Here is a 27,831-nt window from a genome sequence, read left to right on the forward strand (position 1 = left end):
GTATGGGAAATCTAGAAGCTAAAGAACTTATAAGTATGACATATGGACATGACTAATGGGGGGGATATGGGTGGCAGAGGGTGTACAGGGTGGAGGGGAGTGAAGGGGGAAAATGGGACAACTGTAATAGCATAATCAATAAAATATAATAAAAAAAGAAAATAAAATTTTAAACATCACAGGAAGGTAACCTCCCAAAGTCAATCCCTAGGCTCAGTTTCTTCAGTTACCTCCATCCCCCGAGTATGATGGGAGCCTGTCTCTGGTTTGGGCCCACACCGCCAAAACGTGTGAGCATGGGATGCGGAGCTGACATACAGGAAGTGAGTGGTCCTCAAGTTGATTTTCTTATGAGTTCTGTCTGCTTTGAACGACTATCGAGAGAACTGTTTTCATCTCTACCTGCCGAACACGACGGTGCAGGAAAAGCCAACGGTGAGTCTAGGGAAGGAGCACCCGGCCCCCTGCCTTGCAGAGCCTGTCGTTATCAAACCAGGTGCTGTCGCACCAACACGAACAACTTTTCTGCGCAATCAGAAGATGTCTCCATTTGTCAAACAACAAACGTCCCATTGAAAAGAGACATTCTGGTGCCAATCTAGAAATACATCCCTTCCTAAGTTAAGCTTGAGTCAGAACAAGTATCAAATGTTAGAGCAATAACATGTGAAGTCCAATGGGGCAACAACATTCAGAAAGAGTAAAAATTATCTACTCAGAAGAAAATAAGAACTTAATTTTTTGTTATTAAAAAAGAAAAAAGAATCATCCCTTTCAGGCTAGTTAATGTAAAATCAAAGATGAGAATTACAACATTTGTTTTAGACAACAAGAGCATTTTTCCTATGCTTAAATAATTAGTGAAATAGATACATAAAGATAACTGTCTCCCCCACAGTTGCATAGCCTTAAAGTGTTTGCACAGTGCAGCATATAGGTGTAGTGCCAGTGGAAGCCGTTTGCTTTGCAAGAATTCTCTAATCCGGCACCAGGATCTGGCAGTGAGTCTCTCTGGCCATGAATGGGCATGTACATACCCTTGGTCCCTGAACCTCAAACTATAAAGGGTTCAGGGATTAGAGAGAAACTTGCATTTATTTAGAAAAAGTATAAATATTTTCCAGAAGAAGATACTTCCTTACAAACTGATAACCAAGGGAAAAAAATTATTAGTAGGCAATACCACTTCCCGAATGGTATAAGACATCACACAATATCCTCAGCACAGCCACACAGCTTCAGTGCCGGTCCAGGTCCAGGATTATACAGGGGTGAGCAGTCCAACTTGTCACAGATGGTTAGAAATCTCTACTAATTAATGTTGTTGGTAGGGGGAAAGGGTGTGAAGGGAGATAGAAGAAGGGTGTGAAGGAAGGTAGAGGAAGAAAGTGTGAGTTTACATTTTTTAGAAACTCTGAGGAGAAGAGGACGTTCAAGCTCACTTAATAACTTAGAGCTCTGAAATGCTTCCAAGTTGAGCTCCTGCATGAAATGAATAGGTAATATTAATTTATAATCAGATATGCCAACTTGTATGATATGCTAAGGTTTATAAAAAGTTATAAATTATTTCATTCACTGGATATCTTCCTTATAACCCTTTTATACTCAGTCTGGTTAGTAAACCCTGTACTCATGGACAATGCACAGATAAGCAGTAACTAAGGTCAAATGGCCACAATTCCATAGCACTGGAAGCCAAATTAACCAGGTTGTCTTACACAGAGAGCTGGGGTGAGGAGGCTCATTTTTACTGAGCCTTTTTGTGTGCTGGATAATCTGTTTATGGTATCTTGTTTACCATTTTTAATTCTTAAAAATGTCATTCTGAGTAGGAATTAATATTCCCACTGGAGAGGTGCGAAGATTGCAGCTCTGGAAGACGAATCTGCCTACCCAGGACCGTTTTGGTAACTGGCAGAGCTGGGATGAAGCTCGAGTCAGAATGCCCAAAGCCCATGCCTCTTCCTGGTCACACCTTGCTCTCTCTCTAGTTTTCTGTAGACTGTGTTCAGGAAGTATTTGATGTTTAGACATCACACATTTTAGGAAGTAATCTCAGAAACTACAGAATATTTCTCATGGCTTATTCATAATTCTGCTACATGTCATACCCCCACCAAAGATTGAAAGTGCCTTTCTAAAATCACAAAATGAACCATTTACTATCATGACAAGAAGTTGGCTAAAGCATCGGCTCATGGACAACCTGAAGATGGAGATCTCAGCCCCCAGCAGGTATCACTGCTCCACCACAGCACTGGCCTCTCAGTCTAGAGGCCCCTCACAGAGTCAGAAATACGGCAGGTGCCTGGTCTGCTCTGACTCAGTAACCTGCAGTCCTGTCAATTAATTATTTATTTCCCCCTGCTTGGCCTGCTTCCAAAAAGAATTTGGAGGGCTTGCTGAGAACAAAGACTGACACAGAAAATAAATGATAGGTTTGTGGGATGTGGGGTGGTAGGGAGATAAGATAATACATCTACTCTAAAACTGGAGTTAACAAAGATTTTATCTTGTGGGATCTGACAGGATCTTTGATTAATTTGCTTTCATAGACAGAGAAATGGTATGAAAAACTGAGAGGTGAAGAAGTTTTAAAAGGATAATGTGTAAGAAAATTGTCTAGCAAACCATTTCCTCTGAGATGTTACAAAGATAAACACTAGGGAAAACAGTCCCTTCCGCATTGGTAAAGTGGAATTAATAAGATCTTACTATAATAAACAAATTGTTTACAGAGTCAGCCTCTATTTTTCTCTTTTGACTTCATTAAAATGTCAGGCATTGCCACAGTGTATAGAAGAAACCCTAATGTCTTGCTTACCTTTTTAAAAGCAGAAATCTGGTTATTAATGTGGTAGACTTGATCCAACATTGTTGAGAACTAAAGGGTGCTACGTAAATTAAATTCACATCACACTTTGTTCACTTAAGTAAGAGTACAATTTTTAAAAAAGTGTTTTACTGGAAATCTTTTCAAATAAATCCTGCTTTGTCTTACACAGAAATTAGACATAGTGTAACTTTCTCTGGGTGAACCAGGATCACCAAGTCGCCTGGCAAAGGCCAGCTGGCTTGAAGTCAGGACTGTGTGTGACGTTTTGCCTTTTCTGGTGTTATACACTGGGAACACTGTTTGGCTAGCTGGGCATCTTTAAATAAGGTATGAGGAAGCCCTTCCTTTGTTTTGTGACCTACAGGAGAAAAAAAGATTCTTTGTGAAGCAGCACTTTGTTTCTCCTGTGAAAAAGTGAGGTAGGCCCTGGAAAGACCTGAAGTTTTCAAAAACGTGAAGTGCCCTAGAGCATTTAAGGTTATTATACCTTGCTTTTTAAGGATAGATAAATATTTCATGTGTTATTAATATTTCATTACATATATGTTTTCAGTTTTTCACCTCTAAACATGTGCTCTGAATTATCTTTTCTGAATTACTAAAAATACTTGTAGTGTATCTTCATAGCAATGTTTTGAGAATGCAAAACTACAGTGTCAGCCAGTGGGAGGGATATTTTAATTTATAGATACAAATTTATGCTTCCTATTAAGAATTCGTGCATTGCTTACAATAAGGAAGAAGAATCTAGATTTTTGGAAATCTAAACCAGTTGCCTGCTTAAATGAAGAAAAATAAATGTTTCTTGGACTCTTAGATAATGGTGGTTTTTAAAAACTACATCTCCCTAAATATCAGTAAAGAACTCAATTTTAGGAGTTTTCCAACATAGACTAATCAGAAGATTAGGACCATTGTTTAATGTGAAATGTGTTAAAGGTACATGCCGCTCTTCTCCTGGGGACATAAAAAGATGTTTAGACAAGGCATTTAGGTCAGGAAGAAGGTTTCCAGGAAACAGAGAGAGGCCATAATGTTTTCTTCAGTTAAGCTTTTGAAAATGGCGCATAAAAAAAGACGTGGTTTCATTTGCACAGACATTGTAAAACAGTTCAATGTCTACATCTTATGTTTGCAGCAGTTCCATTTATATCATAAAAGCCCAATTTTGCTGTTTCTAATTATTTTTGAATAAACTGTCAAACACATTTAGGTTTATCAACCTAAAGAATGTTTGTCTGGTCTCAGAGAGATTAAAGCATAAAACGTTTTGTGAATAGGAGTATGGAGTTCATTTTCTTATCAAACGTAGAAACATTATGCCCAGAATGTATCCCGACAAGTATATATTAGGCATTATAAGCAATGGGTTGAAGGACCTCCCGGTCATTTGGAGAAAGACAATCCTTTTATTGTGCTGGCAAAAATGCTTTTGGTTTCCTGCCATTAAACCAAAATGCCAGTGGAAGTTTGAGCAGAGTTGAAATAGCTTTGCACAATATACTCTTTAAAAGAATAATACTATATACCTGGAAGAGTAATTTTTATTTCCTAAGGAGATGAAAAATTATGTTTCTTCACTATATGTGGGGAATAGGCATTATTATTTCCTCCTGGTCAGATGTCAGTTTTTATACTTTAAACATTCTGCATATTTCTGGCCTAGTGAATCACTTCTACCAACTCTGGGGTGGGGGGAGAAAGACCAGAAGACCCCTACTAATTTCTCCTAAATTGAATGGTAGTTTCATGGAGTTTTCATTTAATTTATATGATCAGATTCTGTTAAGTAGAACCAGACTATGGGGTTAAACATTTCCATGTGTTATAAAGACCCAGAACTTTTCCTGAAAGGAGATATCATTCTGATTCCAGACATTACCTGCTGCTTCCAGAAATGGCTGCAGCTCCTCCACCCAACTTTACCCTCTCCCCAGTGCTAAGGGTCACATGGAAGCACAGGAGGGAAAGCTGTCCCCTGGCACTTCCTGTTGCCTCTGGTTCCTAGGTTAGAACCACTCTGAGCCTTAGTGGAATCTACAGATGTTTCACAACTCACCCCTTGATGATATGACATTTGGTGACTATAAACTTCCCCTCTTCACTTTATGCTCCAGAAGTTTATGAGACCTGAATGAGTCATGGAGAATCCTAATTTCAAATCCAAAGAATCCAAAGTGATGATAACAAAAAATAATTGATATCGGAATAAAGGTTAGTATTTGACAATGGATAAAGATTTGTATACCTTCCCTTCCTCGGGGCTTTGTTGACATAAATTGTGAACGTCGTCTTCTCTTACTAATTTTCCAGGCCAGGAAGTCAGTCCTTTGATTTGGCCCCAGACCAAGTCGCCAACGTTGAACGTCCTTGGCCTATAATGTATCAACTCATTTGAAGAGGGGGAGTCTGGATTCCGTAGGTCATCTTCACTACTAATGCTTTTAGCGTCTGAAGGGCTAGGCACACACCCATTAATGCTTTTGGCATTAAAGTCTCCATTGTAATGGATGTAGTCTTTGACCAGAGAACTTTCCAAACTGTTTGAGGAGCTCGGAGACTGCTCCTCTAGGACCAGGTCTTGCTTGGTGGTGCTCAGCAACTCTCCAAAACCACGACTCTGTCGTGGTCTGTTCCCATTAATGTGTGCACATCTCTCCACGGTGTTCTCTAGCCTCTCCTTAAAACTCATCATAGTTCTTTTGTAGCTATTATACCTGAAATTCTCCTCCAGAATTTTATCCCCTTGACAGTTTCTTGGTGGTAACAGTATTGGGTGCTGTTCCCCAGGCAGAAATGGCAGTGTAGAGACATTGTTGGACCTCTCGTGACAAGGACTACTGTGAACATGGCCTGCATGATCTAAAAAGTCCTCACACTTCCACCTGTTCCTTTCCCCACCAGGGCTTTGCTCCCCATCCCACTGTTTTTTAGATGCGTGGCAACTTGCTGACTTGAAATATTCAAACCCATCTCCTTCATTTGAGTTTTTCCCCTGGTCCAGGTTCCTGGGCAGCCGAGCCCCTCTGGCACTCCTCAGCCTCCCGTCATGATCGACAGTGCCCACGTTCCGTCCATGGATGACTGCACTGACAGCACTGGGGAGACTTAATGGGTCACCAATCGAAGCAGTGAAGGCACTCATGGCACTCAGAGCTGGAATGGGGCTGATCTGGGTCGTGTTGTTGACTGCAGTGGTGATGACAACCTGCATTCCTTTGCTGGCTGCATCAACAACTGCCTTGTAAATGGCATCTACGGAGGCATCACCTTGGCCACCCACAACAAGGCCGTCCTTCACCTGCTGACCAAGAGGCGGGTCCATCCTCGGCTGCAGATCACAAGATGTATCTTGGAAGGGTGGGAGTGCAGTGTTTGGATTCTCAGGAAGTGCTGTGAGCCCTGGCTGAGTGCTTATTCTTTTGTTGAGGAGAGCTGCATCTTCCTGCATTCTCACCTTAAAGAAATAGACAGGAAGCAGTGAAGGAGAGAGAGAGAAAAAAATTAAAGACCTCAGAGAGAAAGACATAATTTTAAGATCTACCAAAAGACAAACAGGTATAACAAGGAAGGAAATGTAAAGAAAAAACAAGATTCAAAAACGAAATAAAAAGCCACTCTGTATAGAAGAGCTTATGCCTCCATTATATTTAGGTACTGTTGCTTTGGTTAAAATCATTCAGATTAAAAAAAAATCATTACTAAACATTCTCTAGAAAAATTAAAGTTGAGGCTGTTGGATCTAGTGTGTTTTACGGTGATGATTCCAAGTATTTAGTATCATTACAGATTTTGCAACTTGGGATTCAGTCACCAACACCGCTCAAATTACAAAGGGAATCCAATTTTGAAAATGATTTCTACTGAATTAAGTGAAATATATACAACATAAAACAAAACAAACATATACACCTTTCCTTACAATAATATATTTCTTATATAACACCAAATTTTGAAAGTCTTCAGGTAGGGTCATAACACCTACTTTTCACCCTTGTCCAGCTGTCAGCTGAGGGTCACCCCCATGCTGTCGGCAGTGACAACGGTTCCCTATGGAAGTGATTCTCAGTGGAGAAGAGGCAGAGGGAGGGAATGCCCCCCGGGGAAATGATCAGATCTCAGGATGGGAAGAATGCGTGCAATTTGAACACATCCCCAAGGTTATTCTAATTTCACCAACCCCATCTAAGAATTGCTGCTCCAGACCTTTGATACTTGGTGTTTTCCCTTCAGTGGTGACTCCTTTCCTGTTTTCCCATCCTTCTCCACCAAACCAAGACCTGGGACCCATCAGCACATCAACTACTCTCTTGCCATTCTCCCCTTGTCTACACCTACCAGAGAGAATCCCAGTCCTGAATCAATTCAACAGCCTGCTTCATCTACATCTACATTGAGGATGCTGAGCATCTGGCTTCCAATCCAGCTGGGAGCTTACTGTTTTCACCAATGCTGTGATCCTCCACTTAGGCAGCACTCTTCTTCACCACTGTTCAAATCTTTACCCACTTCCATAAGCCAGCTGCTATCCCATCTCCTGCACTTAGTAGATGGCCTTACTTAACACAGAGGATGGAGTTCATAGGTTAAGAATTCTTTTAAGTCTTACACTCTGCTCCTCTCTGCCTTCTGGCTGCACATCCTTCTCTGCAACCATGTGTGTCCTAAACCCTGTCCAGTTTCCCAGTGTAAGAGGGGTCCCTTCTGCTCTTTGAGAGAAAGTTCTCTGTTTCTCCTTTGGATCCCAAGCCCCTGCTCAGGGATCTTGCCTTATCTATTATTCCTTCCCTTCTTTATGTTCTCTTCCACTTTTTAAAAATTGAATGTATTGCAATGACACTAGTTAATAAAATTATATAGGGTTTCACATGTACAATTCTGTAATATATCACTTGTATTGTATTGTGTTACCACCTGAAGACATTTATTTTCTCTTTATCCTCTTCCACCAACCCCCACTGTCTTCCCCTCTGGTAATCACCATCTCTTCAACTTTTTTGCCTCTTTCCTTTAGCACACAACTATGTGCATGGTGTTCCTATTTTAAAAATTGGCATTCAACCTACATCTGCCTTGGGGCACTACCCTGTTTTTCTTATGTTCTTCAGAGTTATATTTTTGAAATTTTTTATTTCACTCTTTAATTCCTAATCTTTTCAATCCTTTCATCCATTGCACTCTGGCTCTTGCTCCCATACTCCATCAGAATTGCATTCCACCAAGTCACTGGTCATATTCTCACTGCTGAATCAAATAGTATCTCTTCAGGCTTTATCCCCTTGTTTTCTCAGTGACATGGTTAAGCACTTCCTCTTTCCTTCTAAATTATATCTCTACAAGTATTTTCTCATTGTCAAAAACAAAAGTTTTCTTCATCATTACAGGCCACCTAAACCTGTACTTTCCCATCCCACTCCAATCCCATTTCCTTGCAGACACTTATTTTTAATACATTAAAATGTGTAGGTGAATATCTAGTTTTCCCTTCCCTTCCCTTCCCTTCCTCCCTCCTTCCTTTTCTTCTTTATATCTTTCCCATAAATGACATTGTATTTCAGTTTTCTTCTGTAATACTATAGTACTGGAGTCTTGCAATCTTGTGGATCTTTTCATATCAGATTATATAAATCTAGCTAATTTTTCAAATCACTAGGTAGATGAATCTACCATAGCATATTTGACTATGCCCCTACTGATGGACACTCAAGTAATTGTAATGAACATTCTGAATTGCGCCCTTTTGTTCACATATGAAGATTTCTTTAGAATAGATACACAGAAGTTACATTTCTGGGTCAAAGACATGTATATTTAACAACTTGATAAACTATCAAAAGGACTGAATCAGCATATAATTAGACCAAGAATAAATCTCAAAGAATCCATTATCCCACACCACTGTCAACAAGGTATCATCAATCCAATGACACATTACTGTTGTAATTTATATAATGCTGATTATTCTTTTCATGTTTATTAGTAGTTTATCTTTAAAGATAAAGATTTTAAAGGTGTATGTATTCAATTACATAACTTTTTAAAAAACTACTTGGTTTTGTGTCTTGATGAAAGAGCCCTCTCTATTCCAAGATTATTATTTTTTTAATTTTTAAGATTTTATTTATTTATTTTTAGAGAAAGGGGATGGGAGGGAGAAAGAGAGGAAGAAGAACATCAATGTGTGGTTGCCTCTTGCACACTCCCAATTGGGGACCTGGCCTGCAACCCAGGCATGTGCCCTGACTGGGAGTCTAACTGTGACCTTTCAGTTTATGGGACATGCCCACTGAGCTACACCAGCCAGGGCCCAAGACTATTTTTAAAAATTCTGTATTTTCTTCTTATATTTATTTAGTGTTACTTTTTGCATCTAGCTCTTAAATTTATCAGGGATTTATTCAGTTTGTCTAACTAAAAGAAGACCATGTGGCTGAAGCCAAGGAGACAGTAGTAAGAGCTGGGGCTGGAGAGTGAGGTAGGCATGTTAAGGCTGTGGCTTTTAATCATGAGAGCAATTGGAATAAACCCTCAAAAGGGTTTGAGAGGGTGCCAAGATCAGTTTTTACTAACTGCCCCAAAAGGACCACTGACATGCTTCAGACAAAATAAAATAAGCTTCACACAAAAGACTAGAATGTGTTACAATCATTACTGAGAAAAGACAGTGAGTAGAGGTAGAAGGGCATGTAACTTCCTTCTTTGTCTCTTCCCCCAAAGTGAGTGTTTAAAAAGTTTAGACATTGTTCTCTACTAAAGTGACCCAGGGAAGGAGAGTACCTGAAAGTTCTGAAACAGGCAAGCCATGGGGTTACTGTTAGCTGGGCAAGGGATTGCGGGCTGTCCTTGAAATGCTTGGAGGTTCTGGTAGCCCTGGAGAAGCTGCTGCTGCTGATTTGGAGGAAACATCTGATTGTTGTTTAACAGCGACTGTAGATGAGTCAGTTGATGGTTATTCAAAGTATTGTTTATTGAGGACATGTCACCTATAGTTTGAAAAACATAAAATGTAAGTCAATGTGATTCTTTGGCAATCTCATGCCTACCTTTGTGCCTGACAATTCCTAAAACAAAAACTAAAAATGAGACTTACATGATAATTTTCACTTTTTCTCCTCAAAGTCTTACTAGGTGGTAAGGAAAGAGTATTTTACTATTTAATTTTATCTTTCATAATTAGTTTTTTTTTTAAATTTTGTATCATGGAGAAACTAGTCTTTGCTTTATCCACTAACCTGGCCTTATATTCAGCTTCAGTGTTAAAAAATTCTTTGAATCTACTTTTATTAAATCACCTATAATTAAAGGTAGAAATTAGTCCTACACTGTTTTAGCAATCACAAGGATTTGACCAGATGATTAAAATGAGTGGCTCTGATTAGGCCTTATTTACAAAATTTAGATCTCAAATCACAATCATCTGTAATTACCACCAAATAAAATTGGATTTGGTCTGGAAATATGTATTTTATTTTTAAGTAAAAGGTTGGTTGTCTAAAAATTAAAGTTGTAAACAAAGCTAGCAATACAAAAGACATCATTGTCACAATCATTAAAAATAATGATTAGATATTAGGTAGGATTAGTTAATAACTAAATTTATATTCAAAATTGAATAGACTTGTTTTGAAATTATGCTGAAGTTATTTTGAGGATGATGTCACAGAAATTGTCCTGTAGTTTGAAATATATAAATCTATTATGCTTTTTAGATTATTTACCTCCATTGATTTCAATGCCAAATAGAACTAATGAAACTATGTTATAAAGGTATCCATAAATCTGGAAATATATGTATTTATGCATATATAAATATGAATGTATAAAAAATGTATGTTTACATACACCAAATGTGAGTATCGAGTACATCTGCCGATGCTTCCAGACTTATGGGAACCATCTCTGTTTATTCCAGTTACCTGCATCAAGCAGTGGAATATACCTGGCATTATTTTCTAACAGTTTTGTGATAATATAATCTACAGGAAGGATTCTGTTTGTAAGTCACAAAATTTTAACTACTACTGTCTGAGGAAATCTAGCAGTAACTATCGGGGCTGTTTCCTTGAACCTGGGCAAACTTTAATTTTGAATGTTTGTATGCCTTGTTTCTTATTTTGCTGGATAAGTATTTAGTTCTGTTTATTTAGAGATCACCTGGAAAAAACACTTCCTCAGACTGTTTCCATCCACAGTGCAGCTGCTCATACTAACCCTGTGATGCCACACCAACTAAAATTCAAATAAAAGTTATTTTTAAGATGTACCTGTGCTTTATTATTTGAAAAATAAGACTCTACTTGGCTTAAAAGAATGATGAATAGGTTAGGTTTAGGTGGCATCAGAATTAGAAGATGAGAAAGCAAATTAAAATATTTAGCATTGCTAGAATAGGGGAAAAGAAAAAAGTCATTTTCATGTTTGTATAACTATGGTTGTGTGCGGGTGTTATTATATTTAGTTCCTTAAGCAAGCTGTGACATAACAAAAACATTTTTAAAAATAGTGTGACAAAATGGAGTTTTTAAAAAGGAGAAAATAGAATTAGAAAAACGTTTCTTTTGTAAAAATTTGTGAAAAAATTTAACTTACCAAGCAAACCTGTCCCCAGTAGAGGGTTAAGTAGCTGTGGCACCACAGAGTTACTGTTGAGTTTAGCTGGACCAGGTGTGTTCCCAGCATTATTAGATATATTCAGCAATGTTTCTGCCATTGACACCACTGCTGTCCCACCAAGTGTTGAGACAGTCAGTGCTGCCACTGCTGATGATGTAGTGGTTGTGGTAGTGGTTGCCTGGGAAGAAGTTGCTATGGAAACCTCTGGATGATTAGCGGTGTTGGCCGATGCCGAGTTCAGGACACCTCCCAACAGCTGGGGATTCAAGGCCATTAATCCTGAGGCCCCAGTGACAGCTGGGAGGAACAGGGGGTTAAAAGCAGTGTCACTGCCTGCAAAGCTTGGTAAAGGGTTCCCCAGGGGGCTGGTTAAAAGGGTCTCAGCTTGGCTGTTCTCTGACTGATTGCTTGGCAAATGGTCTGGTGGGGCTGTCATCTGTGTTAATGAGGGAAAGGGGGTATTTTGCTGTTGAAAAAGATCTGAGATGGTCAGATTGAAAGATGGCAGGGGAAGCATGGCAGCTGCGTGGGCTTGGTTCTGAAGCAGGGCTGCTAAGAGCTGAAAGTGAACAGGCTGCAATACCTGCCCATCCACATCACCGGAGAGAAAAGCTAAAGCAGCGTTTACATTCGGGTTGAGAAAACCTAAGGGGTGGAGGTTGATCTCAGACTTGCCTTCTCCTGCTGAAGGCTGGAGGATATTTAATAGATTCTGGTTTAGGAGATGCTGTTGATTCACTGGCAAAGAGATAGGTAGAGAACTGAGGAGGCTGGGGTTCAAGGGGTGTGGAAGATGGTTGTTTGAAGTGCTGTTGGATGGAAAATGAAGTGCGTGCTCCTGGCCAACAAAAGGAAAATCGCTCCCGATGGGCAGCTGGCTCTGCAGTGGGTTTCCAGCTGCAGTGGTGACTATGACGCCATCTTGAAGAACAGATGTTGTCTTTGTGATGGCAGGGTGGCTGGTGCCGGCTATGGCAATGGAGGATGACGGTCCTGACCTGCCTGCAATGGGGAAACAGTAAAACAAGAACAGCACTTGTTAATGATGGACGTCAAGGAAGACAACCCCATAACAACACACTGAGAAACTTTTCAATCAATTCATTACATGTCACCTTTACTGGTTTTAATCAGATTAATTGTGATCAAAGATGATATGCCCTCTGTTAGTGACACAAGTTTAACTTTATACTTCCTAATCCACTTTGAAAATAGATGTATTGGAGAAGTTTAGCATATTGAGAAATAGCTGTTTCTATCAAATAGCTCATTTTTCACAGTTGGGCAAAGTGAAGATGGAAGAAGTTCTGTAGTAGTTCATTTGTTTGGGTTAGACAAAAGCAGAAGTCTTCATTTTTCAAGATATATATTTTTCATTTTTATGAAGCTTTTGATCTTTATGTGTAATACTAGTACTTCTAGTGAAAAAAGTAGGTAGAATATACATAAGTATAGAACAAAAAATAAATTACCTTATTTTAATATTTTAATGTATAGTTATCCCACCTCTCTATACACACATATATGCGCATATATATACATATATACATACCTATGTATACACACATGTAGATATGTTATATATTTTAACAAAAAGGGAATCATGCTGTTTTATAACTTTTTTCATTTATCAATATACTGTATCTTTCCACATTAACTCATTTAACTACAGAATTACTTTACTAGTATCATGTATGAATACACCATAATTTAATCAATTCACAGATGTGATATTTTGATTGTTTACAATCTTTCACATCATAAGCAACACTTTGGAAACATTAACTCATCTTTGTCAATACGCTCAATTCCTTATCAAGGGTCAACTCTTCAAAGTGGAATTCCAAGGACAAAAGCATTTACATACACATAACGCTTTGAATACATACTGTCAAACTGCCCTACAGAGAACTTGATCAATATACATTTAATTTACATTTCTATAAATAGTGTATGGCATTGGTCATTCTCACCAACACTGTATTTTACTATTTTTAAATCTTTGCTACTCTGACAGCATAAAAGTACTTTCTTTGTATTCGTGATTCCTTAAATCAGACCAGTCTTCACCCAAAAGGCATTTTTAGTCTTGAAAGTCTTATCTATGCGAGATGAAAATTCTGGGAATTTAATATTTAAAAGTTTAAGACTTTGTATATTATAATTGTTTTAATTGCTCTCAATCCAAGCTGCACACTAGGATTACCTGGATAACTTGAAAAGAAAAGAAAAAAGCAATGCTGGGGGCCTATCCAGACCAGGCAGAAACTCATCTTGGGCGCAGTGCCCTGAGCAGCAGAGTTCTTTGAAATCACCCTGGTGACTCAGGTGCACAAGGGGTGGGGTGAGGAGGGTGAGAATCACATTCTGTTGAAAAGCAACCTATAATCATTTTCTCATAAAAGCTTTCCCCCTAGAGAGATGCATTGTTTCAACATAATACATGCATTTGGCAAATATTTATTGTTACAAGCTTATGCATCTAATTTTATATTAAAATATAAACATGTATATGTTATAATGAACAACAGCAGTGTTACTGAAAATCTAAAATAACTCAAACATTTTAGTGCTCTTCTATGCCTAAAGAAGTTTTACATTTGACCAAGTTACCATTGAGGCATTGTCCAAATACACAGAAATGTTTCCACAGTGATAATCGTAGTACAGATATAATTTTATATTCTTCTTGTTCTCTTATAACAGAATAATACAAGAATTTCTCCTTTTTGATATATAGACTTTATATTAATATATTTAACCATGTAGCATATGGATTAACCATATTAGAAAACATTCTGACACAGTCTGGCATTTATATTTTGATTTTTTCATTATTGTATTTAACACAGGGATGAACATCTTATTGCATATGATACTTTCCTATCTTTAAATTTTTCCTAAGGAAAAGTTATTATGAGAATCAAAAATAGGTAAGTGAAGGCCTTGTAAAAGTCCATACAAATAAAAGGAGTTATCATCATCATTACTGACGACACTGGAAGACGTTGTAGTGGTTAGTACAGACCAGCACACCTTACAGACTATGGCGGTAGCACAACTTTGTAACTTTTCCCAGCTGTCATTCCTGCTTTTAAAAAAGTTCTCAGTGTTTCATTTAAAAAATGAAATTTAAAAACACCCTCTGTTTGAAAATATATAAATATTTATAGAATATTATCATGAAATAATAACTATGTTCACAAAGAGTCAGGTAATAACATATCAAATGCTGAAGCAGGCATATGGTATATAATTCTTTAAATATTAATTCTGACATAATAAAACAATCAACATCTTCAACATTTCATTGCCTTTTAAATCTCGCTGCTATTTCTGCAAATAGGTATTGTGCTTTATTTGCATTTGGAAACCATATTTTAAACAAGTGAATAAAAATTCTTATTTACTGGTAATCACTATCTGAGGCCTTTCCTCTATCTGCCAAATAATAATGACATATTTAAATGCACAGATCACCACCCCTCTGCTCGAAGAGCACGTTTTCAAAGTACTCCAGCGTGCATGTGGCAAGGCTTTGCAGAAGGAGCATTTCTGTAGAGGTTATTATTTTTTTAATCTTTGTAAGAGAAGCACCCATATTTAAGATTCAAGAAAGTAGCCATTTGGGGACATTATTCTAAAAGTGCTCTATCTAAACATTCTTGAGGAATGACAATAACGAGAATCTAGTTACTCTGGGTGTATTTTTGCATTATAAACAAGAAGGTGGTGAATAGCACAGACTTCTTAAGAGTAATATGTAGAACAAGTTCTATTTTTATTTTCTCTAATTTTCAACAAACCAGTTGGACAAACAGGTATACTCTGCTGAATAAAAGGATAGAAATGATTATACAAAAACAAAAACCAAACAAAACTACCACACAACACCCTGCTCTTTCCTACAGGAACTCAGTTTAGACCAAGTCTGGAACACACAAACCTCCATCTTTTTCTTCTCTCAAATATACATTTATTGAGAGCTTAGTATGAATGAGAATATAATGCTCTTTTCACAGAACTAGTGCAATTGTAATAGCTAAGAGTTGTAATAGGTGTATAACAGGAAGGCAATTGTAAAACTGAAGGTGTCAGGGAAAACTAAGCAAGTGGTAAAATTTGATCTGGGATTTGAGAGTGGAAAAGGAGAAAGAAATGGCCTCAAAGTAAAAGTGAAGTATTAAAAAAAAAAAAAAGACAAGGAGGTAATAAAATGTATGAAGGATAATAGATTCTTACATATGCTCGAAACAAATAAATATGCCTGAAAATATCGTACGCTGCTTTCCCAGACACCCTGGCCCTCCCACTCACGGTTAAACGTGCTGCCTTAGACAAAGAGGTGATGAAATTTGAAAACATCTTTCTAACCCACTAAAGGCAAGGACCACTTATTTCCTTCTGTATTCCCAAGACCTAACACAGTTTCTCACACATGGTTGGCATTCTTGGTTGAATTAATTTACGAAGGAGTTCATAAAACTTGAACATGTTTTCTGGAAATCAGATCATCTGCATTTGATGCTGTGTGTGTGGCATATGTATATGTGGAGAGAGGGAGGGAATACCACCCACTGGTGGAGAAAGTAGTAACTGCCTCTCCAGTATTTTGATCCAAGGCCAGGAGATGAAGACTGGGAAGATGGCTGGAAGATGCCGAGTTACTTTAGAAGGCTTCCAGGAGCTCCTGGGAGTTAAAATCACGTTACAGGGGAAGAGGTCCACCACAAAGCCCTCAGTTCTTAAGGTCACTCATTAATGCTTTGGTCATTCGGAGGACCCTGAATTTTTACAGTGGGAAAGCAATTGAAAGTTGCTTATTTCTGAATCATTTAATCTTGAATAAGCACTCCTTGGTGAACCTACTTCATAGTTCTACATAAAAGCCTCGTGGTCTGTTGAAACATTTAGGGGAAAATGCTTTTCTTCTTTCCTTTTTTCTTTTCTCTTCTCTTTTCCCTTCCTGTCTTCTCTCCATCCTGCCTACCCCCTGCCTTGACTTTGTTTGGCAGCCAAGATGTTTCATGCTTAATGTAATGAAAGGAACACTTAGAGTTTTTGAAAAGGCAAACTATTCATTAACCATTTAGCAGAAAGAATCAAAAGGCAGTTGGGAGCCTGGAAAAAGTAAGTTGGACAAGTCCTTTAATAGGAAAAAGTGATTATTTCATACCACCACAAACTGATACAATTTCTTTTTCTCATCATCTCTGTTACTTTTAAAGATGTAGAAAGCTCGAAAACCACCCAAAGAAACTATCCCTGTGCGAGACCATGTGCCTAGACCCCCAGCCGGAGACCGGGTTTAGTACAGTGGGGAGAAGACCTGCCCACTGGGGGACATTTCCAGATACAAATGGTACTCTCCATGTACACATATAATTTATAATGCATAATTGTCTGTGTATAAAGCATAGCATCAGTAAAATTTTTTGAAGAATTTTTATGGTATCTATTTTTCCTGCTACTACTAATTTGCATTCTTGTGAAGTTTATTTTCCTCATTCCTTTTTAGATTTATGCATCTTTGTTGTCACTGACATTCTTGGAGGAAAGTCATTGTTCACATTATGCTAAACTCCCTTAAAGCCGCATCTGAAGTGTCAATGACATTGTTGTACATGTCTTTGTGTATGTGCAAAAGAGGACATGAAGCTCACACCAAACAGACCAGTAAGTTGTTTTTGAACTGTCACTATACTATTTTAATCTGTATCTCTAATTTTGAATAAATAGTACTTTATGTTAGAAAACGTCTTTCTAAACTGGTATGTGCAAATACTGATTTTTGTCCATACAATTAAAGAAATGAATCATACAGAAGGAACTCCTTTACCATCTGACTTTTATCATTAGTTTTGGAAAGTGTACTTGAACTGCAAATAGTTAACAGCGACCTCTAACCAAAATGAATGCTTCAAGATACAAGAGAAAATATCATCCTTAATGAGTCCAATAAATACAATGCACTTTTCAATCCAATGGAAACAGTCAAGTTTTCTCCTCTATATTTAAAGGATTGATTTAAAAATTGAAAAAGAACTTTAATGAGAAGTCTTTATCTTCCAACAAGACATTATGTTCCTGAGCTTTAGGAATGACATGGTAATATGTATTTATAAAAATATATCAATCTCTATCCTTGTGGTTTGGATTGTGATGTAAATTCCTAGCATCCCTTTAGCAGAAATAGGCAAGAAGCCCTAGGAACTACAGATGTTCCTTAACTTCCAATCGGGTTATATCCAATAAATTAATTTTAAGTTGAAAATACCGTAAATCAAAAATGCATTTAATACAACCTACTAAAACATCACAGCTTAGCTTAGCCTACTTACACATGTTCAGAACACTTACAGTAGCCCACAGTTGGTCAGAATCATCTCATATGAAGCCTATTTTACAATACAGCATTGAATATCTCATGTAATTTATTGAATACAGTATCCAAAAAATGCTGGCAACGCAGCACACAGGGGAGTATTGGTTGTTTGCCCCATGCTCACGTGGGTGACTGGGGGCGTGGCTCCCAGCCGCTGGCTGCCCAGCATCTGGAGAGAGCACCATGCTGCATATTGCTAGTTGAAAACAAGATCAAAATTCAAAATCCAAAGTACAGTTTCTACTGAATGCATACCGCGTTTGCACTGGAATGAAAAAATCGTTAAGTTGAATCATCATAAGTTAGGACTGTTGAATTCTCCACCAAGAACAGAGAGATGGAATCAAAACCAAAGCACTTAGGAGAAGAGGGAGAAGGAATTGATGAGTCTCTTGCATTCTATTGTATGACTGTGCTGGAGTAACAGTTAAAATGCTTTGTCAGTATTCCAATTGGAAGTCTTATCTCCTTATTTTCCTGAGCTGAGTTTCTAGATTATTAATATGGTTAACTTTGCATCCTCCCCTTGTATACTATTTTATCTGCAGTGCTAAAATAGTGTTTAGCACACAGAGGTGCTCAATAAATATTTACTTTATTACCAGACTTAGAATAGTCTAAGACAGTGTTTAAACCAATTTGGGGCTGCAAATTCAATTTGGTATGCCCCAACCAGTATATTTTGATGAATAAAATAGACAAAAGTGCATTGTACAGCTAGGGTATTATTTTGTGGAAACTGCTTCGTTAACATGTTTGAGTGCTGGGTTATGTTCTGTTAGTGGGTGATAAAAGAATTTCAGTGAGTCATGACTGTTTATAAAAGAAGTACAATAGAACATGATAAGATAGAATGGGATGGAAAATATCAGACTGCATCCCATGTCATAAGTGTTTTTCCAAGAAACTTTTATGTGTTATACATTGAAAATATACCTCCAGTGGATTGTAGGGCAAATCCATTTTTTACTGTGGGAAGAAAGGAAATCTTTGAGAAACACTTCTTTGGGATCGGGCCTTGGAGTTGCTCCACTCTGTGGGGGATGGTCTATGGAGCTGGGTTCCAGGAAGCCTACTTATCAGACGCCAGTGCGAGGGGAGTCCCGGTGGAGCTGAAGAGCTGTGCGGCATGCAGCCTGCTGCAGGGCATCTGCGATAAGCACTCTCTTAGACGTGTACCTGTGGGTGGGCCTTGGATAGATGTTCCAAACTTCCCTGGACTAACACTATCCCAGGGAGTACCTCAGCAACTCCTTCAGAATTCTGTCATCTAATTCCATTTTTAATCTGTAAAAAGTTGAGTTATTTGAATTTGCAAGAGGTTTAATTCTTGGAAAATAATTTTTACTCCTTGCTTCATTGGCATTAATGTTGTCTGCTATAAGTTCCTAGAACTTTATGATTTGATGCATTTACTACCACATGCACATGGAAATGAAATCTGTTCTGATGACATCATAGAAGTATTTTTAATGATTATCTTTAGTGAACTGGTTTTTGTAGAGTTAACATTACTGCCTATAATTTGGGTACTTTTAGAAGCTGCTTCACTGTTTTCAGACCACTTGATTTTAGTAAATAATAGCTTAGGCATCTCCTGGTGAAGTGAAGGATTTCTAGTGGCTTTATAAGTGAGTTTAGTGTATGGCAATGGAATACAATTCTCCCAATTTGCACACTGGCACAATTTATTTCTTAAAAGGTACAAAAGAGATCACTGAATTAGCAAACATAGCACCCCAGTCTGAGTTCTGTTCTCAACTTTGATTACACAGACTCGGTGTCTACAGTCAACCATATTTTAGCTTCTTTTTTTGAACACAAGGAAACATTAAACCTGGAATATGTAAACAAAACAAGAGGCGTAACCCTGATATATATATATATATATATATATATATATATATATATATATATATATATATGGAAACCTTCTTAAACAGCAAGACATAGCCTGTTGTGAAAATATCTTATGATAAGAATGGCTCATTTTGCAAAAATTAAACCAAAAGACTACATAGGTTATTATCACACTGTTGATAATTTAATAAAGTTTTGGTATTTGGTTAAAAAACAAGAGCAGAGGGCAACTTTTAACTTACAAGCCTTGTGCATGAGGATAAAATGTAGTCAGCATTTAAAAATTTGGGTGGAAATGCTTTCAATAGAAATCACTACATATTCAGTCACAACCTCAAAAATGTCTCTGGCTTTCTTCACTCTATGTTAGTCTATATGAGACTAGATTATTTCCACAGCAACTTCCCATATTTTGAGAGGTCTAACTTACACAGTACGATCCACCCTTGAGCATTTTTATCCCATAAATCTGTTTGTACCTATAACATGTAGGGAATGATAATTTTCCTTTATTTGCTTTCTGGCATGTTCTAATAATAAATAAGTACATAGAACAAAACAACAACAAAAACAATCTCCTTACTTTGCAGTCTTTTACCCAAAGTGTTCTTTTGTGGTCTCTATTTTGTTTTCTTATACCTACCATATCAACAGTTGTACAGAGTTTCAATCAAACTTATTTTGTACTGAAATAAAACACTTTCTTTTCCAGAGTTTTAAAAAATATATATATATATATATATACCCACAAATATACACTTGTAGGTTTATTTATATTCTTCTCAGTCAATATATACCTTTAAGAGTTAAGGCAAATAAATGTTTGAATTATTTTCTCTTCTAGTACAAACTCATACTCTGCCCCCTCAGAGGATTTATTCTCATATGTTTAGAAGAGTTGATTAAATGATTTTATTAGGAAAAAATAAGAGAATATAAAAAGCATTTTAAAGCGTAAAAGCTGATATATTTAATGACTTTATCATATTGGAGGAAGGTAAAGCTCAGTTAAGTTGGTTAGCAGAGTAGTCTAAATCATTTTCTTTGAAAAAAAACAAAAGAAATTGGAAAAAAACCAGAGGGCCATGGAAAGGAGAGGCTGTGATGTGGACAATGACAGTGTGAGGTCGTCTGCAGAGGCCCAGGGTGCTGATAGAGCTGGGGCCCCCTCAGAAGCCTGGGCTCTTGGCACGCAGGTTTCTGCTGTAGGGCCAGCAGGAGCAGCAGTAAGAGGCCTGAGGAGGCACAGCCTGATGAAATTTGCCAGTCAAGGGCACCTGATTTTGGATTCCTCTCTAAATCAAAACACCACAGAACATGCTGACACTTGTCTTTCTTCATAAACTAGAAGTTGCTTTCAAAGTACACTAGTGATGGCTCTCAAGAACACACCTGCACTCAGCAGTCTGAGCATCTGCAGTGAGAGCAGGAACTTGGGGGTGAGGCTGCAGATCCACCAGAGCTTTGCTTTACAATGTGAAGAATGCTCCCGAGTATCCTACTGGTCAGTTTCTAGATATGTCACGTGGAAATATTAAACTTTACTTACAATTTGATATCCACAAAGCTAATAGAAACCTGTGAACTTTACAACGCAAGTTTTAGAAAGCTTTAATGGAAAGGCCATTTCAAAACTCTACATAGAACTATTAAAACCTTGGTGGTCTTAAGTTTTACAAATGTTTTCTAAGCATTCATATTTTATCTGATTCTTTTTATGATCTTTGCCTTCCATTGTCATACTTGAGTGTGTCTCATAGAATTCACTGGTAGGTCCCCAAAGTCTATATTTGGGTGTTTAAGATAGAAAAACTCTTTTAAAAGAAGTTTTAAAAAATAAATTACCAGTAGAATGAGGCATTTTCAGAGCAAGTGATTTGATGTCTTAATGGAACATTTTTGGGCTGTTGCTTTGGAAAGTGGAAAAGGCACTGCACCAACCAGGAGGCGACCCAAGTTCTGCTCCGGCTCTTTTAGAGCAGAGTGGGCCCGCAGCCTGTGAGCCTCTTTTACTCTCCCCTGAGCTGTCCTGCTTGGGAAGGCGAGACCGACATGTGCACCACTGCCTCCTGCAAAAGTCTGATGACACATGATCCACAAGGAAACATGTTCTCATCTGAGTGAGTGAGATGATACCAATTCATTAAAATAAAGGTCACCAAACTCGATTCACAAAGGCAAGGCAGTTCCCTTGATATTTTGGACATTTCATCTGCACTGACACATTCTAATCATTGTACACTATGATGTCAGAATCCAAAGAGAGAAGGCAAAAGTAACTGAGTTTTGTCTAACAGCCCATCAAAAGTTTAAAAACATGGTTTCTAACGTGTCAGTGTGCTTCAATTCATTATCTGTTGGATAGTTTTTAAGATGTCGAAAGGGAAGAGTATTTTTGACCACTAAATGTTTTAGTTGAAGAACTTCGGCAGTTGAGAAGAAAATGGATTTTAGAGTTAGATGAACCTGAGTTCAAATCCTAATTCAGTTATGTATGATTTTGGGCAGTTACATTCTCTGATGCTCAGTTTACTCATCTGAAAAATGGGACATAATACCTTATACTTTGGAAAACTGCATAAATTAGAAATAATATAGGTAAATCACCTGGCACATAATATGTACTCAATAAAAGCTATAAGCAACATTTTAAGAATAAAAGTGTTTTTCTTCTTGTTTCTACCTGGTATGCTAGGAATACCTAGCAAAGCTTACAGAGATACTGGTGACCATCATCTGCTGTCTGACTCAACACCAGCCTGGGTGCTTATTTGATGGATGGATAAATGTCAGTGTAAATAAATATTTAGTCTAAGCAGTGACAATGACAGAACATTCCATGATACAATTCACTACTTATCAAAAAGAAAAATGGCATTAGAGACCTCTTCAATATTCAGCTCAACAAAAGAATTACATTAATTTGTAAAGCTACTCATTTTCATAACTAGCTGCATATCAGATCTCAATGAGTATTTAATTTTATTGAGTTTAATATCTTAAAAATTCTTGCTGACCTAGGTATCCATCAAGCATATGCTTTCTATTAGCTTACATATGATCATTCATATCCATATCATTTACTAGACATTTATTCTTGTCCCTTTTAGCTATTTATAAACCAATACTTTTCTTAGACTAATAAATTTTCAACCTGTGTGTTTTGACACTCCCAGCACTGGGAATCCAGATCCAATGTTTTACAGAGATGCGTGGAACAAGAAAATACATGTTTCGGACTATATAAAATAAGTCTAAACTTGACAATCAGAACAAGAATATAAATGTTGGTCTTTCCCATTATAAATTTAAATACATCATTAATAAAATGCATACACTTTTCAATATGAATGGAGACCTGAAACGAAGTAAGTTGAGGTAAGGGGTATGAAAATTTAAAAATATGATAAGAGACTAGCAATGCCTCATCTAAGTGACTGAAGGTATGCTTAATAAATATTGCGCATTTTTAAACAGTTGCTTATTTCATATAAATTTAATCTGTTAAATACATAAGATTAAATTTTCATTTGTGTGGTATTATCTAAAAAGGAATATGAATCATTGAAAAAGTGGAAGCACGTTTGGCGAAAGTATCCTCTTAAACACAAAAAATATTTTCATGAGATTCCTTAGATTACAAATATCAAGAAGGCACTGATGATTTCAATTATCTTCCCTACCTTACATTCTTTTTAACACAAAGCGTCAATGAATGGGTTTTCATTAAACCCTGACAACAGGACATAACACACAGCACAAGTTGTGGAGGATGGCAAGTGGAGTTGTTACACAGGGGAAAGAACACTTGATTTCACCCTCAGCAACAAACAGAAGAAAGAAGGTTGTAGCGCTTGCCCGGCAGGGTGGTACAATACAGTCTGTACAGACCTACACAGTAGCTTATTATTAACAGCCTCAGCAGTTTCCTCGTGTTCAATAGCATTCTGGTTTTTAAAGCCCACTGTTTTCATATTTGAACAATATTGTCTGTACAACTACCTTTTATTTCCTCCTTGTCCTTTCCCACAAACCTCCCAAATTGTTAGTGCTGTGTTTTGGATATTCTACTGTTTTCATGGTAAAATTTTCAGATGTCTCAATGAGTTTCCCTCTTTAGTGGCTCTTTACAGTTTTTAATAACAATTTCTGATGATTCTATTGCACAAAATACAGTTCCTTCTAATGTGTCTGCTTTTAAATAAATGTTCTACATTAGTAGTGGATGAAGAAACACAAATAAATAAACACAAATAAATGTGGGTTCAAAAACCTTACTGTCAATGCTAAAAATAATGGTTTAGTTCTACAAGGAAACTGTAAAAAACAATTTCAAGATCAAAAATTCTGGAAATCAGGTTTTCAAGCCTTTTTTTATTAGAAAACTTAAATTATTACCCTTTTTAAAAAGAGAGTTGTCAATGTCCATTTTTTAATTTTCTTGAACAAATAATAATAAAGGATAGCAAACTAGGATAAGAAAACACATTAGAAGACAGCTTTCTACTTCATACAACTTCTAGTTACCTTTTCCTATCCATTCACCTATTTCTGGCCAGCAGCAAGAATAGAAAATCCATTTATTTTTGCCTTTTTGGGTCTTCCAAGAGGAGCTTCATTTACCTGAATACAAACAAAAGCTAGGGGAAACAGCTTTCATGTTGGCACCAACCGAGTACACGGCTCGTGAACCAGCACTCCCTGCCTTCTATGGCTTCTTCTGCAGCTTATAGTCCAATGCCTACGTGACCGGCTGAACAGCGACTGATACTTGAAATGACACAGATGGACAACAAATAACGGAAACACAGGGAATCCCCTTGGCTGTTATTTTTTTTCTAATAGGCAAATCCCTAGCATTCTGTAAATAAAATTATAAATACTAAAGAAGTGATGAGAATTTCACAATGGGGAAAGGATCATTTCTTATAATAAATATTTCGGTACAAATTTTAAAAAACGTAGAAAAGTTTAGTACCTCTGGGTACTTTTTTCTAATAAAACCATACCTGCTTCAGAACTTGTTTGATTATAGCTGCTAACAATGCTGTTTGGTATCACTGGAGTAGAGGACGTTGAAATTCTTGACTGAGGTGGATTGGGATGTAATGAATTTCCTAAAGCCATGCCCGACTGACTGAGCATCCCACAGTTCCCGCTAGCCTGAATTTGATTTATTAAACCTGCAAGATGGTGGTTTGGGACTGAACTGTTACTGTGAACAAAGTTAGTGTTTGCATTGTGGCAGTGCACGGCTTCCCCTCTTAAAGGTATGTTCTGTGTCAATGAATTCTGAAGAACACTGGAGTTCATATTGGGATCTGTAAAATGCAGCTGGTTAGCAGAGCAAGGCAAAGCAGTATTTGAGGCCCCGCAACCCGGGGTACTATTGCTACTCAAGTGAGAGCTTTGACAACTCATAGACTGTAGTAACTGAGACATTGAACTGATGGGAAAAGAACCCTGACTTTGCTTCCTTAGCAAGTCGGGCCCAGGTTTAGGAACTGAAGAACTATCCATTTGAGACTGTCTGAGCAAACTCAAAACCGTGGTAGGTGGCTGTTTTCTTTTCCGCAATGAGTCTTTTTGCTGAGACATCAGCTTATCTCTTAGTGCTGCTCGACCACTTTGCCCTTCACCTGTTGGGAGAAGCATGTTGGCAGTAGGAGGGAACATGGTGTTTAAAGTGCTATGTCCTTCAGTGTTGCCACTGCCAGCAACAGCTCCAGAACTGCTACTGCTGCTACTGTTGTTACTAGCAAGTTTGTTTTGATTTGCTAGCTGTGCTTTGGCTGCTGCTGAGAGTAAACTACTTGCTGGAAAGGAGGCAGCATTGTGCTGGTTCAAGATCTGATTTAAAGGCATTCCCAGCAAACCAGGCTGACTCTTTACAGAACCACTTCCGGCAGATGCAGTAGGAAAAGCTGCACTGCTTGGGGTATTTAGTACATTACTCATTCCAGCAATTAATGGGTTAGGGATATCCTTGTACTGATGATGTCCATCGGACTTGGTAGAAGGGCTTGATGGCATTGAAGGTCTTGGGGACCCTATTGTTGACCTTGGTGACCTGGGTGGAACCTTGATACCACTGCAAGTGACCTGGGGTCCTAGAGGTGGCATCATGAAATTTCCGTGATCTGATGATGTGGAAGAGGAGCGTGATCTTTGGGGCGATGCCTCAATCCTTCCAATTCCAGCCCCCATCATGTGCACTGGGGATGTCACTGGAGAAGGGGACAGGGAGGTTGAAGCTGAATGCTGAACTCTTTGTACATGACTCCCATGATTCATGTGACCAGGTTTTACAGTTGGCAAAGGGAGATTACTTGGCAAAGGAACAACAGCAGGAGGCATGCTTACATTCATCACAGGTACCTGAGAGTGGACATTTGAATGGAAACTAGTTGGATTAATGATAACAGGGTTCTGATTCACTGGTTTACTAGGAATAGGGTCAAGAATGCCAAGTGGATCTTTCTCAGATGTTAATGGCTTTTTCTGAAGAGCACAAGAAGGTGGAGGGGGAGGTGGGCCTTGGGGTGGTTTGTGGTGGAACATTGCTCGTGGTATTTCCATATTAGTTGAAAAATTACACATTGGTTTTTTCATTACTGGACTCTTTGTAGTCAAGGTTGGGGAAAGAGGTATATTAGTCCTTCCAGCCATTGCACAGGATGACTGTACAGGAGAACCATGTAGCATTACTGAAGGTGGAGAAAGAGGAGTCCTATTCAGGTGAATAGGACTAGAATTGGGAGCTCCATGAAAACCAGGATTATTTCTTGTGAAAACATCGGGGCTTCCAAGTGGGTCAGTCCTTGGAGAGATTGAGCCATCTCCATAAATCTGGGATCCTGACGATGCTGGGCTGGGCAGGCCTCCGTGGCTGCCACGGAATGGAGATTTCTGTCCATGTTCACTGCTGCCCAATCTTTGCCGGGGGTAGACAGGGTGGAGTTCTTGTTGCTGGCTTCCAGGCAGTTCTTGTACATACAGCCTTCCCATGGCATTTGACGATCCAATCATTAACTTGAAAGGATTCTTACATTCAGGCATTACAGAATTTGTAATTCCTTCATGAGGCTTACTTCTTATAGATCTTGGAGTTGCTGCCCGTGAAGGTACTACTGGAGTTGCATCTGATGTGTGAGAGAGAGAAAAAAGTCTGTTAAGGAGTGTAAATTCTTTTGTATTGGGGGGAGGTATTGTGGGGAGGGAAGGAAAGGAGGAAATGAGGAAGGGAGGGCACCTGGAAATAGAAATCTGCAAACAGAAGCTGTGCCTCTATGCAACTAGAAATTCTGCACTCTACATTAAATTTTGATTTAAAAAATGCACATTATTCTCCCTCAGTTGGCCAAAAGTTCTCAATTAACTGCTCATTATGCTTGTTTGCCTCCTATCTGTGGAGAAAGGATGGAAATCTGAATCAGTTCACAATGACATTAGCCATTCCAATAATATTTAGAATATGCAAAATCAAGACTGACAGCCCAGATGGAAATGATGGTGTTACTATCTTATTGGATTTGAATTTTTTAGGGACACAGTTACAATAGATAATTGTTATCTGTGTGGCATATTTACTTGGGTGATTTAAATGAATTGCCATTTTCACCAAAAAATCTGTTACCCTATTCATGTTTCTCTTACTGAAACCTCCTCAGGATGGCTAAAAGAAACGCTTCCTTATCCCACCATTTTCACTGTGAGAGTAAGAGTCTTAATTTTTGTGAATTAAGTGAATGGGATTCAGAATCTTTTATAATGGGAGCAAGAACAAGAGTAAATGCAGTGATACTGCAATCATGTCTAGCTGCCCATTGAGTCTTATGTAACAGTGCAGTTTCTTTGCCATTAATCAGTTGTTACTGCACAAACGGCTTTAGTTGATCAACTCAGGTAAAAGACTGCAATTCTTCTGTTAGGGAGAATCCCCATGCAAAATTTAGTCAGAGTGCTAAATCTTCAGTACTGAGTTCTAATTGAGAATTCTCTTTTTACAGAGTGCACTGCTCCCTCACTGGCTTTCTGGAATCCCTTCAGTTCCTTTGGAGATCAGACAGAATACAGGCAACAAAGGCATCTGGCACATTGGACTGAACTTTCACTTTATCTTGTCAGAATTCAA

At 38.0% G+C, this 27,831-nt stretch overlaps 1 protein-coding gene across 1 annotated transcript in view; it reads right to left on the reverse strand.

Annotated features, from left to right (window-relative positions):
• Positions 1–27,831, reverse strand: part of MBD5 (methyl-CpG binding domain protein 5) — an 80,162-nt gene that overhangs the window by 19,187 nt on the left and 33,144 nt on the right. The window contains 4 exon segments of the mRNA XM_036025018.1: positions 5,088–6,296; positions 9,617–9,822; positions 11,429–12,454; positions 24,707–26,839. Coding sequence (XP_035880911.1) covers positions 5,088–6,296; positions 9,617–9,822; positions 11,429–12,454; positions 24,707–26,839 — 4,574 coding nt within the window.

Source organism: Phyllostomus discolor, chromosome 4 (assembly GCF_004126475.2).
Source record: "Phyllostomus discolor isolate MPI-MPIP mPhyDis1 chromosome 4, mPhyDis1.pri.v3, whole genome shotgun sequence".
Lineage (NCBI taxonomy): Eukaryota > Metazoa > Chordata > Mammalia > Chiroptera > Phyllostomidae > Phyllostomus > Phyllostomus discolor.